The sequence below is a fragment of the Bufo bufo genome, chromosome 6 (assembly GCF_905171765.1).
Source record: "Bufo bufo chromosome 6, aBufBuf1.1, whole genome shotgun sequence".
Taxonomy (NCBI): domain Eukaryota; kingdom Metazoa; phylum Chordata; class Amphibia; order Anura; family Bufonidae; genus Bufo; species Bufo bufo.
Genome location: NC_053394.1, coordinates 357,858,630 through 357,872,852, shown reverse-complemented (window position 1 = coordinate 357,872,852; position 14,223 = coordinate 357,858,630). Strand labels below are relative to the sequence as shown.

Below are 14,223 nucleotides of genomic sequence, written 5' to 3'. Positions count from 1 at the left end.
CCCAATCCATACGGGTATGGATTATGGGATAATGCCCCCAAACTGTCCGGATGATGAATCTACATATTATAATAAAGTCAGATATGTATATGATCAGGGTAACCCCTATATCTAATCTACAGAGGCCTAATCTGATGTCACTATACACACTCCTCATAACCTAACTCTGTCCCCCCAACAACTAAAGCGGGCAGCAGCATATCCTGCTCCGCCATTGTCAAAGGACAGAATTGCCAAATACACTCCCTCAGATAATCACGGATGGGGAAAGGGCCACTGTATGTAAAAACAATACTAGCATTGTACACCCACAAAGAAATCACACAACCCAAACTTAATCTATTGCGGCAACATTAAACTCAATGTTTAATCCATAGGGTTGGAGTGACATAAAAGACTAGTGGATCCCCCTGGCCGGCCCATTGTGTCGGGCACGGGTTCTATTTTCAACACTGTCTCCATCTTTCTGGACAAGATCTTGCGTGTCCATGCGACCTCGGCCCCATCATACATTAGGGATACGGGTCACTTTCTGACCAAATTAAGTGAAATCAGATTACCTAAGAAGTTTTTGCTAGTCAGCTTTGATGTTGTATCACTATATACATCTATTGACCATACATATGGGCTTAATGTCGTCGATGTGGCCCTGGCCAGCACGGGTCTCTCTCCGGGGGGCGTGCCGGCTGATCCTCGACCTCCTTGAGGTGGTCCTGAGGAGGAATTATTTCCTCTTTGGTGACACCTTCTACCAGCAGAAGGGTGGGGTGGCCATGGGTCCAATGTGGCCCCGACCTACGCTAACATCTTCATTGCGGAGGTCGAGGATCGATGGTATATCACTCTAATTTCCATGAGAGAGTCCTGTGCTGGTGGCGCTACATTGACGACATCTTCATGATTTGGGTAGGCAGCGCCACTGAACTAGAGGAGTTTCACCAACATTTGAACTCTGATGTCCGGGGACTCCAGTTTACTGTGACTATGTCAGACAGGGAGCTGCAGTTTCTGGACGTCCGGGTGTATCTGCAGGATGGGGTACTTAAAGCTGATCTCTTTCAGAAACCCACTGACAAAAATACATCATCCACACAAGATGGTTGACTTGCTGCCATGGAGCCAGTTGTTGCGGGTACGCCGGGTTGTGTTTTGAAAAACGTATTGATGAGATGTGTAGTAAGTTTACAAACAGGGGATATCCCAAGAGGTTGATTAGATGCACTAGGAAGAGGATTAGAGACACGGAGAGCAAGGACACTCTAAATGTGAGCCCCCACAACAGAATTGAGACGAGGATCCCTTTGTGTCCATCTATGGTGAAGATAGTGGCAAAATCGCCACAATCCTTAGAGAAGAATGGCAGATCCTACATCGTGGCCTGCCCACTATCAAGGAATTTGAATTACCTCCCATGATGGCATACAAAAGGGGCCCCAACATCCGTGATCGAGTGTCAAGGCAGATGTTGGAGGAAAAAATCTAGATAGACAACTACTCCTGGCCCCCAAAATATATGGGAATCTCCCTTGTGTCTCATGCTGCAACTGTAGTGGCATCATGAGAGGTGATAGCTTCCCACATCCATACAGTGGCAAAATATTTAAGTTGAAGGGATACTATACATGCAGATCTAGAGATGTCATTTATATGATACAGTGCCCATGCAGTTTTATATATGTTGGGGAGACGACAATGGAACTAAGGGAGCGGATCAATAAGCATAAGCGCACAATAAGGAAAGGGATGATTGACAAACCTGTAGCAAAGCACTTCATTGAATGTGGACTTTCCATAAATCAATTACGGTTTCGTGCAATAGATGGGGTAGGTTATCTCCGAAGGGGACAAGAACAAGATTTTGAGAAAAAAAATAACTCAAATGGATATGTAATCCATACCCGTATGGATTGGGATCATTGATCATCTAGTTCCCCTTACGCATGTGATTTATCACAGTTTGCAGATATGGGACTCCTATGGATCCCTGGATACCTTCAGTGTTTTTGTGTGTTGCCGTGGTAACACTGGGACGCCCGTTGTGAGGTCAGTAAGTTGCGCGTCGACGCCAGGATGAGTTAATCGGGAGCGCTTGTCACGACCGGATGACGTCGGCAGTAGAGGACGGAGCAACATGACGCTTAGAGGCGGACCGACGGACGCAGTACGTAGGCCATCAATGATGATGTGAATGATTAGACAGCCGGGTATACATGGGCACTGAGCGGTAAGGAACGCCGGACATGGCAAGTGTTATTTTCTTTTATACAGTGGGATGCGAAAGTTTGGGCAACCTTGTTAATCGTCATGATTTTCCTGTATAAATCGTTGGTTGTTACGATAAAAAAATGTCAGTTAAATATATCATATAGGAGACACACACAGTGATATTTGAGAAGTGAAATGAAGTTTATTGGATTTACAGAAAGTGTGCTATAATTGTTTAAAATTAGGCAGGTGCATAAATTTGGGCACCACAAAAAAGAAATGAAATCAATATTTAGTGGATCCTCCTTTTGCAGAAATTACAGCCTCTAAACGCTTCCTGTTGGCTCCAATGAGAGTCTGGATTCTGGTTGAAGGTATTTTGGACCATTCCTCTTTACAAAACATCTTTAGTTCATTCAGGTTTGATGGCTTCCGAGCATGGACAGCTCTCTAAGTCACACCACAGATTTTCAATTATATTCAGGTCTGGGGACTGAGATGGCCATTCCAGAACGTTGTACTTGTTCCTCTGCATAAATGCCTTAGTGGATTTTGAGCAGTGTTTAGGGTCGTTGTCTTGTTGAAAGAACCAGCCCCGACGCAGCTTCAGCTTTGTCACTGATTCCTGGACATTGGTCTCCAGAATCTGCTGATACTGAGTGGAATCCATGCGTCCCTCAACTTTGACAAGATTCCCAGTCCCTGCACTGGCCACACAGCCCCACAGCATGATGGAACCACCACCATATTTTACTGTAGGTAGCAGGTGTTTTTCTTGGAATGCTGTGTTCTTTTTCCTCCATGCATAACGCCCCTTGTTATGGCCAAATAACTCAATTTTAGTTTCATCAGTCCACAGCACCTTATTCCAAAATGAAGCTGGCTTGTCCAAATGTGCTTTAGCCCACCTCAAGCGGCACTTTTTGTGCTGTGGGCGGAGAAAAGGCTTCCTCTGCATCACTCTCACATCCAGCATCTCCTTGTGTAAAGTGCGCCGAATGGTTGAACGATGCACAGCGACTCCATCTGCAGCAAGATGATGTTGTAGGTCTTTGGTGCTGGTCTGTGGGTTGACTCTGACTGTTCTCACCATTCGTCGCTTCTGTCTATCTGAGATTTTTCTTGGTCTGCCACTTCGAGCCTTAACTTGAACTGAGCCTGTGGTCTTCCATTTCCTCAATATGTTCCTAACTGTGGAAACAGAAGCTGAAATCTCTGAGACAGCTTTCTGTATCCTTCCCCTAAACCATGATGGTGAACAATCTTTGTCTTCAGGTCATTTGAGAGTTGTTTTGAGACCCCCATGTTGCTACTCTTCAGAGAAAATTAAAAGAGGAGGGAAACTTACAATTGACCCCCTTAAATACTCTTTCTCATAATTGGATTCACCTGTGTATGTAGGTCAGGGGTCTCTGAGCTTACCAAGCCAATTTGAGTTCCAATAATTAGTTCTAAAGGTTTTGGAATCAATAAAATGACAGCAGTGCCCAAATTTATGCATCTGCCTAATTTTGTTGAAACAATTATAGCACACTTTCTGTAAATCCAATAAACTTCATTTCACTTCTCAGATATCACTGTGTGTGTCTCCTATATGATATATTTAACTGACAGTTTTTATCGTAACCACCAACGATTTATACAGGAAAATCATGACGATTAACAAGGTTGCCCAAACTTTCGCATCCCACTGTATTTGAGATTTAGCAATTACAGACGTTATGGGATGATGGGGTTAACCTTCAGGAGGATTGTTGGAGACTCAAGTGAGGCACATAGGTGAATTAGACAAAGTGAACACACATTCTCATTGGTCTATTTGTGCCATTGCCTGCAACTGGGTAATCTGGATGGGGGTGGCGTACTTATTTTTTTTATTATAAATAGATGTATGTAACACAATGTGAACAGGCTTGACAAAGGCTTGAAGTCCGAATAAAGTCGATGATGTGAGATGCTGCTGATACCATCTGCATTTTTCTATCTACAGGATAGGTCATCAGTATAAGGGCTCGTTGTGATGACCGTTGCCGTATTGCGGACCACATTTGCGGATCCGCAATACACGGGCACCGTTCCTTGGCCATTACGCATCACGGATGTGGACCCATTCATTTCAAAGGGTCCGCAAATCCAGAGATGTGGAACGGAAGAACTACGGAGTGCTTTCTGGGGTACCGTTCCCAGCAAAAAGATAGAACTTGCTCCATCTTTTTGCGGAACGGAAGAATCGCGGACCCATTCAAGTGAATGGGTCTGCAATCCCTATGCGCCTGCTCCACGGACGGTGCCCGTGCGTTGCGGACCGCAATTGGTCCACAGCACAGGCACGAGCTTCACACGTCCGTGTGAACGAGCCCTAAAAATCAGCTACTGATGGCTTATCCAGCTGTTGCAAAACTACAAGTTCCATCATGCCTGGTCAGCCTACAACTATCAGTGCATGCTGGGAGTTGTAGTTTTTCAACAGCTGGAGGGCCGCAGGTTGGGCATCCCTGCTCTAAGTCAACAACTAGTGTGCTCTAACTTTGTGTACAGACAGCCATGAGGTCCTTTCCAGGTCCCCAGGACTTATTACTCACGGGTCCTCCAGTCCCTGATTGCTTTATTTTTGGTCATGCTACTGTCATTCCATACTGCAGTGATCAAAGGGTTAAAAGGCGCGAACAGTAGGTTAAAGCACAAGATTAGACCCACTTTAAGGAGGCACATGTCGCCCTTTTATTATTTATTCTATAATGCTGTAAAAAAAAGGCGACTTAGCGGTCACGGTAAATTACAGGGATAGGCCATTGCTATGAGGTTGCGGCACTCTGACATCCTCGCCAATGATCTGTTCTGCAGTAGCTCCGGCACCAGAACTACACAGCTCCATTCGTTATGCAGCGGATACAGCTGGTAACATTGAAGTGAATGGGAGCAGCGCTGCAGTAACCAGCTCTGGCCACTGCACAAAGGATGGCGCTGTGGAGTTCTAGTGCCAGGGCTACTGCGGAACAGCCGATCAATGGGGTGCGGGATGTTGGACCCCCGCCGATCAGATAGTGATAGCCTATATTCAGGCTAGGTCATCGCTATCACTTGTAAAGAGATGGACAACCCCTTTGAGGGATCAAATGAAACACCTTAATGCACGTAACACACAGTCGTGTATACTGTACACATATGGTACGTGTTTTCAGATTATTGGGGTCATCTGGTGTAAAGTAGAACTGGATGTGTTGCCCATAGCAACCAATCAGATTCCACCTTTCATTGTCCAAAGGAGCTGCCAAAAATGAAAGGTGGAATCTGATTGGTTGCTACGGGCAACTAAGCCAATTCTACTTTACACCAGTTTGATAAATGAGCCCCTATATTTTTTATATCATCTAACATATAGTATTATACAGGAGGGCAAAGTGTTCGGTCCATAAGCCTTTAGTGCCCGATATGGAAATCTTCTCCTTCAAGTGACTGTCAAAAGAGGCAGCAGCAGCAGTAACGTATTGTGCAACGCCCGCCAAGTCACGAGGCGTCGACTGTAAAGGGAGTTTCCAGTTCAGCACACATATAGAACATGTCCTAATCTTGTGCATTTTTCGGACAAGGATAGGACAGTTCTATAGAGGGCAGGATGTGGAATGCACGCGGGCGGTATCCGTGTTTTACGAATCCGCAATTTGCCGACCGCAAAACAGGCTACGGTCGTGTACATGAGCCCTTATACACAGCTTCAGTTACAGTGTAGGTCAGAGAGATCCAAAAGAGAGGGGTTTGTACCTCTGTTGTGCTCAGCTCACGCCATAGAGTCTACGATGACACAGTGTAACAAACCTTCAGCTGCTGGAGCAGGATTTTTAGCATCTGAATGAAAAAATTTTCATTCAATGACAGCCAGCAGAAAGAAAAGGAAAAGGTTGTAGATAGCATTCCATGTTTTTTTGACAGTTTCCGAAGTGTTTAAATAAAAAGTGACTAAGGCTGGGTTCACACCACCCTTTATTTTTCCGTTCAGACTGGTCAAAAAAAAAAAAAAACGGATCCTAAATTTTAACCCTATCTAATGCATTAGAGTCTATGAGTAGAGATGAGCGAATTTCATATTTTGAAATTCGCTCACTTTTACGTTTGGTGGCAAAAGATGAATTGCGTTATGGATCCCGTTACCACGGACCATAACGCTATTCTATGACGGAATGCATAACGGAAAACATTTAGAGGCATTCCGTTATTCACTCCGTCATAATAGAAGTCTATGGCCTGCAAAACGGATCCGTCCCGTTTCCGTTATGTAGGGGAGAACAGGTAAAACAAAAAAAATAAATCTAAATTCAAATTACCCCCTTTCCCCAAAATAAAAATACATAAACGACTTAATAAAATAAAACATCAAATGCATTGCTGCGTACAAATTAAAATATAAAAATATTTATCCCACACGGCAAACAGACAAACTTTAAAAAAAAATTATAATAATTAAAAAGGCTGTTTTTTGATTGCTGCATTTCCCACAAAAAAATTGAATAAAAAGTAATCAGAAAGTCATACACATTCCAATGAAAAGTACAGGCCACCCCGCAAAAATTGAGCCCTCACACGGCTCCGTACACATAAAAGTAAAAAAAAATTATGGGGGTCAGAAAATGGCGATGCAAAGAAAAACATTTTTTCCAAAGTTTTTCTTTTTTTTTCAGTAATAAAATCCAAGAAAAACTATACATTTGTGGTATTGTTGTAATCGTACTGACCTGGAGAATGAAAGTAAGAGGTCAGTTTTAATGCATAGGAAACACTGTAAAAACAAAACCCATAAAACTGTGTGGAATTGTGTTTTTTTTTTTTTTTTTAAATTCCACCCCATTTGGAATTCTTTCCTGCTTTCCACTACATTGTATGGAACCCTAAGGCCAAATGCAGACGGCCGTGAGCGGTCTGTGGTATCCTGCTAAGAGCAGGAGCGCACGGCGTCATTCGTTGCTATGACGCCGCTGCACTACAGTAATACACTGGTATGATCTATACGAGTGTATTACTGTAGTGCAGTGGTGGCATGAAGTGCATGGCATCATAGCAACGAATGACGCCGTGCGCTCCTGCTCTTAGCAGGATGACAGGCCGGGATACCACGGACCGCTCACGGCCGTGTGCATTCGGCCTACGGCCTCTTTCACATGGGCAAGATCTCTGCGCGGGTGCAATACGTGAGGGGAACGCATTGCACCCGCACTGAATCCTGACCCATTCATTTCTGTGGGGCTGTGCACATGAGCGGTGATTTTCACGCATCACTTGTGCGTTGCGTGAAAATCGCAGCATACTCTATTTTGTGTGTTTTTCACGCAACGCAGGCCCCATAGAAGAGAATGGGGCTGCGTGAAAATTGCAAGCAAGTGCGGATGCGGTGCGATTTTCACGCATGGTTGCTAGGAGACGATCGGGATGGGGACCCGATCTTTATTATTTTCCCTAATATCCCTTAATACAGAATGCTAAGTAAAATAGTGATGGAGGAGTTAAAAAAAAAAAAATATATAATAATTTAACTCACCTTAATCCACTTGTTCTCGCAGCCCAGCTTCTCTTCTTTCTTCTTCTTTGAGGAAAGGACCTGTGGTGACGTCACTGCGCTCATCACATGATCCATCACCATGGTGATGGATCATGTGATGAGCGCAGTGACGTCACCACAGGTCCTTTTCCTAACAGATCGTCAAAGAAGAAGACAGAAGAGAAGCCGGGCTGCGCGAACAAGTGGATTAAGGTGAGTTAAAAAAATAATAATTTAACCCCTCCATCACTATTGTACTATGCATTCTGTATTAAAAATGCTATTATTTTCTCTTATAACCATGTTATAAGGGAAAATAATACAATCTACACAACACCTAACACAAACTTCTGTGAAGAAGTCCGGGTTTGGGTACCAAACATGCCGATTTTTCTCACGCGCGTGCAAAACGCATTACAATGTTTTGCACTTGCGCTGAAAAATCGCACATTTTCCCGCGACCCAGCCGCATCTTATCCGGCCCAAATCCATGACGCCCATGTGAAAGAGGCCTAAATGGTGCCATTAGAGAGTACAACTTGTCCTGCAAAACACAAGCCCTCATACGACTATGTGAAAGCAAAAGTAAAAAAGTTATGGTTTGGGAAGGCTGGGAGTAAAAAATGAAAAGAAAAAAATAACAGAAACAAAACAAAACGGAAAATCACCCGGTCTTGAAGGGTTTAAGCATCCGTTCTGCTCAGTTATGCATATATGTTTTAGCCATTTTTATCTGAGAACCGTTATTTTAGATAGAAAAAAAAAGTCCTACACAAAGTTTGTGCACTGGTCTGAGGGTGGGGAGGGGGCCTGATCTGAGGCTGGGGGGGGAGGGGGCCTTATCTGAGGCTGGGGGGGGGGGGGGGGGAGGGGGCCTGATCTGAGGCTGGGGGGGAGGGGGGAGGGGGCCTGATCTGAGGCTGGGGGGGGGGGGGGGGGCCTTATCTGAGGCTGGGGGGGGGGGGGGGGCCTTATCTGAGGCTGGGGGGGGGGAGGGGGCCTTATCTGAGGCTGGGGGGGGGGAGGGGGCCTTATCTGAGGCTGGGGGGGGGAGAGGGGGCCTTATCTGAGGCTGGGGGGGGGGGGAGGGGGCCTTATCTGAGGCTGGGGGGGGGGGAGGGGGCCTTATCTGAGGCTGGGGGGGGGGGGGGGGGGAGGGGGAGAGGGGGGGGGGGGGGGGGGGGAGGGGGGGGGGGGGGGGGGGGGGGGGGGGGGGGGGGGGGGGGGGGGGGGGGGGGGGGGGGGGGGGGGGTCTGGGGGGGGGGGGGGGGGGGGGGGGGGGGGGGGGGGGAGGGGGGGGGGGGGGGGGGTGGGGGGGGGGGGGGGGGGGGGGGGGGGGGGGGGGGGGGGGGAGGGGGGGGGGGGGGGGGGGGGGGGGGGGGCTGGGGGGGGGGGGGGAGGGGCCTTATCTGAGGCTGGGGGGGGGGAGGGGGCCTTATCTGAGGCTGGGGGGGGGGGGAGGGGGCCTTATCTGAGGCTGGGGGGGGGGAGGGGGCCTTATCTGAGGCTGGGGGGGGGGAGGGGGCCTTATCTGAGGCGGGGGGGGGGAGGGGGCCTTATCTGAGGCTGGGGGGGGGGGGAGGGGGCCTTATCTGAGGCTGGGGGGGGGGGGGAGGGGGCCTTATCTGAGGCTGGGGGGGGGGAGGGGGCCTTATCTGAGGCTGGGGGGGGGAGGGGGCCTTATCTGAGGCTGGGGGGGGAGGGGGCCTTATCTGAGGCTGGGGGGGGGGAGGGGGCCTTATCTGAGGCTGGGGGGGGGGGGGGGAGGGGGGGGGGGGGGGGAGGGGGCCTTATCTGAGGCTGGGGGGGGGAGGGGGCCTTATCTGAGGCTGGGGGGGGAGGGGGCCTTATCTGAGGCTGGGGGGGGAGGGGGCCTTATCTGAGGCTGGGGGGGGGGAGGGGGCCTTATCTGAGGCTGGGGGGGGGGCCTGATCTGAGGCGGGGGGGGGGGCCTGATCTGAGGCTGGGGGGGGGGGCCTGATCTGAGGCTGGGGGGGGGGGGGGCCTGATCTGAGGCTGGGGGGGGGGGCCTGATCTGAGGCTGGGGGGGGGGGCCTGATCTGAGGCGGGGGGGGGGGCCTGATCTGGGGCTGGGGGGGGGGGCCTGGTCTGAGGCTGGGGGGGGGGGCCTGATCTGAGGCTGGGGGGGGGCCTGATCTGAGGCTGGGGGGGGGCCTGATCTGAGGCTGGGGGGGGGGCCTGATCTGAGGCTGGGGGGGGGGCCTGATCTGAGGCTGGGGGGGGAGGGGGCCTGATCTGAGGCTGGGGGGGGAGGGGGCCTGATCTGAGGCAGGGTGGGGAGGGGGCCTGATCTGAGGCTGGGGAAGGTTTGATGGGGGTCTGATCTGAGATTGGGAGGTCTGATGGGTGTAATCTGAGGCTGATCTGAAGCTAGGGAGGGTCTGATGGGGGTGTGATCTAAGGCTGGGGAGGGTCTGATCTGAGGCTGATGGAGGTGGGGGCGGATCTGAGGCTGAGAAAGGGACAAAGGTAGGGACAGTTGCGAAGAAAGAGGCAGGGACAGTGGCAGGGAGTGTGCAAGCTGAGTGAACCCCTCTCTGGACCCCTCTGAAATGAGCTTGGCTGCCATTAATGCCAAATAAAGAACTAAATATATAACATTCTCAACTAAACATTAGACTGCTATATGTGGTCAAAATGGCGCCTGTACTATTTGTAATGTATAGCGCAGGCGCCATTTTGTGCTGCAAAAATACTGCGCTCTAGATTTTCTTCATTGAAGCACAATTTCTGTAACTTAGGCCTCATGCACACGACCGTGCCGCAAAAAACGGAAGGCGTCCGTGTTGCCTTCCGCAATTTGCGGAACGGAAGCCGGCAATATAAATGCCTATTCTTGTCCGCAAAGCGCGGGGCCGCGGAACGGAGCCACGGATGCGGACAGCACACGGAGTGAATGGGTCCGTATCCGAGCCGGCTCGGATGCAGACCCAAACAATGGTCGTGTGCATGAGGCCTTACCCTGTAAGTCAGTTATATGTTTGACCAAATATAGCCATCAAATGTTTAAGCTGAGAATTTTGTATGGCCCCCGACCAATGTTACAAATATCCAAATGGCCCTCGGCAGCAAAAAGGTTCCCCACCCCTGGCGTAGACAAATGAACGCTGCAACGGATTTTCAGAAGAATTTTGATCGGTGGGGGTCTGAGAGCTGAGACCCCCCCCCACTGACCACTAGAATGAGGAGAGAGAAGCGCTCACATATTGCACTTTCTCTTCTCCCTGCAGAAGAGGAAGCAAGATGGACTCAATAGAAAGCGAGCGATTCCCTCTCCTCGCTCTGAGAATCTGTGGTGGTCTCAGCACTCACACCCGCACCGATTAAAACTGTTGATAAGCCTCTATGACATATCAAGAGTTTTATGAAAACTAAGGCAGGTTTAGTAGGGTTGATCCTGCTGACAAGTGCACTTGAAGACTGCAGCAATATTAATTATGTGTGCATAAATTTTTTTGGGGGGCACATAATAAAGCATGGGATAACAGAGGGAGCCCCACTATTTACCACGAGGTGAAACAGCCGGGATCAGACTTATCGCCGCTCCTCGATGTTGCAGCAGAGCGTCCCCTGTAATATACAATCAACACCGCTGAGGATAGCACATGCAGAAAAACGTATGGCGGGTGTCACCACAGAGTTACCGACATCAGACACGTCTAGCATGTAAATATATTACGTCATGGGCACCATTTCTTTAAAGGGACGCTACTATCAGAAAATGTTACGAGTGTTTACTATTGATGACTGGGGATGAGCGAATCGACTTCGGAACCGAACCAGAGTTCGGTAAAAGGTTTTTAAACAATAGAAATTAATTTCTGAAGTTATTACCTGAAGTCTCATAGGAGCCAATACATTCTAATGCTCCGTACAGTATTCTAACAAAGTTTTATGCGAATCGACTTTGGATGCTTCATCCGAAGTTGATTCGCTCATCCCTATTGACGACTATCCCCAGGGTAGGTAATCAATATCAGTTCGGTGGGGGGGGGGCGGTGAACGTCCGGGGGCGAGGCCGCTTCCTATTTCCAGGCCAGTGACGTCACAGAATGCCACTGGCTCTTTGCCACTTACCGAGCACAGCGCCGTCCATTGTATAGTGGCTGTGCTTGGTATTGCAGCCTAGGTCATGTTCACTTGAATGGGTCTGAGCTGCGCTTAGGTCACGTGATCGGTGTAAGGTGACGTCACTGGTCTAGGAAGAAGCCGCAGAGCTCAGCTGATATTGATGGCCTCTTCTGAGGATAGGCATCATTTTTTGGAAGTCACTCCTGTGTATTCTACTTCTTGTTCTGTGTTTTTTAACTTCCCCTTTATTTGGTCTTTGAGCCTCTATTAAAAGGGGTTGTCTCATCTGAGACACTGGAGGCCCATGGCTAGGATACGCCACCAATGTCAGATACCATCTCCAGAGCAGGCCCCCTGAAAGTGAAGGAGTGGGCACCACGCATGAGCAGCATCTGCTATTTTCAGAGGTCCCATAGAAATGCATGGAGAGTGCACGGAGCAGGTCCGGCCACAGCTTCATTATCTGCTACGAGACTGCTGGAGGAGGCGGCTGCTCTCTGTTCACTTCAGGTGTCCCGTTGTGGAGATAGTTGCAGGTCCTGACATTGGTGGCCTATCCGAGTGATCTGTCCCCAATGTCTCAGAGGAGACAACCCCTTTAACTCTCTCAGCAGACCACATGCTATAACCAGAGAGCGCCCCCTGGAGTGACTCACTCAGAGCATCACACGTTACACTGATCCATGCAGAGCTCCTCTGCGGACTTCATTATCTAGACCTACCAAGAGAATTGTTATCCCAATTCTAAGCCTACCATTATACTAGCAGGTAACATCTTCCCCTCACAACACCAGTAAACTGACAATGGGTTACCTATCTCTATAAGGACACATTCACACGACTGTAGCGTTTTGCGGTCCGCACTGTGATAGAAATGCCTATTTTTTGGCGGGGTCGCGGAACAGAACTACGGATGCAGACAGCACACGGTGTGCTGTCCGCATCTTTTGCGGCCCTATTGAAATAAATGGGTCCGGTCATGTGAATGGGCCCTAATCAGTCTTATTTCTGCTACAGAATGACAATATTTATATTTAAAAGTTTTCTGACACTTTTACCGATGACCCATCCTCTGGAGAGGTCGTCAGTATCTGATCGGTGAGGGTCCAACGCCCCCGGGACAGATCGACGCTCACAGCTCTCCCTGGGTCCTCAGTCACATGACCTAGGTGCCGCTCAACCCCCTCTGAGGTGAATGGGGCTGAGCTGCAATACCAAGCCCAGCCGCTATACAATGTACGGCGCCGTGATTGGAGAGCTGCGCGAAGGCCGTGGCGCTATTGCGAGTGCCGGTGTCTTCTCAAACAGCTGATCAGCGAAGGTCGGACCCCTACCGATCAGATACCGATAGGTCGTCAGTTCAAAAATCTCAGAAAACCACTTTCAATTTCAAGTCATAGCTGCTGAAAAATTAAATTAGGACAGAAATTCTATAAAAAATAAATAAATAAAGTTTACTGGAGTCTGCAACCATGGAGACACACGGGTCTGCATAGGACCTGTATACACAACACGGTAGGAATAATAGCGCCAGCGGCAGGCAACACAACTACAGAGAGGCGCACCATTATCATACCGGAGACAGGCGCAGTCCTAGGTGTGCTCATGCCCCCAAGCACCCCCTACATGGAGGGAGGCTTCATGGAAAATATTCCAGACGTGGAAATAAAACCATTCTATCAATGTGAACACAGCCCAGAGACGTCAGGCCGGCACGGCCGCACGGCAAACAAGCCAAGGCTCAGGCAGCAGAGAGCAGGGATCGCCCCTGCGGCCCACGGCCCCGCCCCCTTTCCTATCCAGCGTTGACCGGTTCCCGCCGGCCTGGGCGCGGGGCACTGCGCGTGACTCACGCCTCCGCTGACGTCAGCCGTCTTGTGCTGTTTTTTTTTTTTTTCTCCTTACGTACGTGTAGTGCTGAGGCTTCTCGGGCTGCGGCTGCAGCGCCCCGCCTGCCGCTGCTCCAGGGGAGTTGCACGAGGCGGACGGGGAACTTGGGACAGGGCCCTTCGACATCCTTTGGCCTCCCTCCTCCGTTCCTTTTATCGCTAGGTCTACGCGGAACGCCGCGGTGGAGGCCGAGTGCGCCTGCGCGGACGCCATGAAAGGAAATGAGAAGTGCTTCCGAGGCACCGAGGGAAAGGCTGTGCAGTGTGGCTGACTGGTCGCTAGAGGGCGCCCCGAGTACAAAGTGAAAAATAAAATAAAAAATACAAATATAAACAGTGAAGGCGCGTGGCGCACTGCATCGTGGGAGTTGTAGTCTCTGGCCGTTACATAGTGTAAAGAGGGTTTGTTTTCAGTGGCGGGGGCGGCGTGAATCTGAATCAAGTATATCCTTAAGCTTCACATGTTCGTGATACAGTCATTGTGTACTCTGGCTGGGGCGAGGATGT

General features: G+C 49.6%; 1 protein-coding gene across 2 annotated transcripts in view; it reads right to left on the bottom strand.

Annotated features, from left to right (window-relative positions):
* The window catches only part of UNK (unk zinc finger), a 79,072-nt gene extending 65,158 nt beyond the window's left edge, over positions 1-13,914 (bottom strand). The window contains exons 1-2 of one of the 2 annotated variants that reach the window (XM_040438806.1): positions 13,737-13,914; positions 11,264-11,326 (exon numbers count right to left, since the gene is read on the bottom strand). In XM_040438806.1, the coding sequence (XP_040294740.1) occupies positions 11,264-11,326; positions 13,737-13,843 (170 nt within the window). In that variant the 5' untranslated portion in view covers positions 13,844-13,914. The remainder of the gene's footprint in view (positions 1-11,263; positions 11,327-13,736) is intronic. The other variant, XM_040438807.1, reaches the window with a different exon arrangement.
* Between the last annotated feature and the right edge of the window lie 309 nt (positions 13,915-14,223).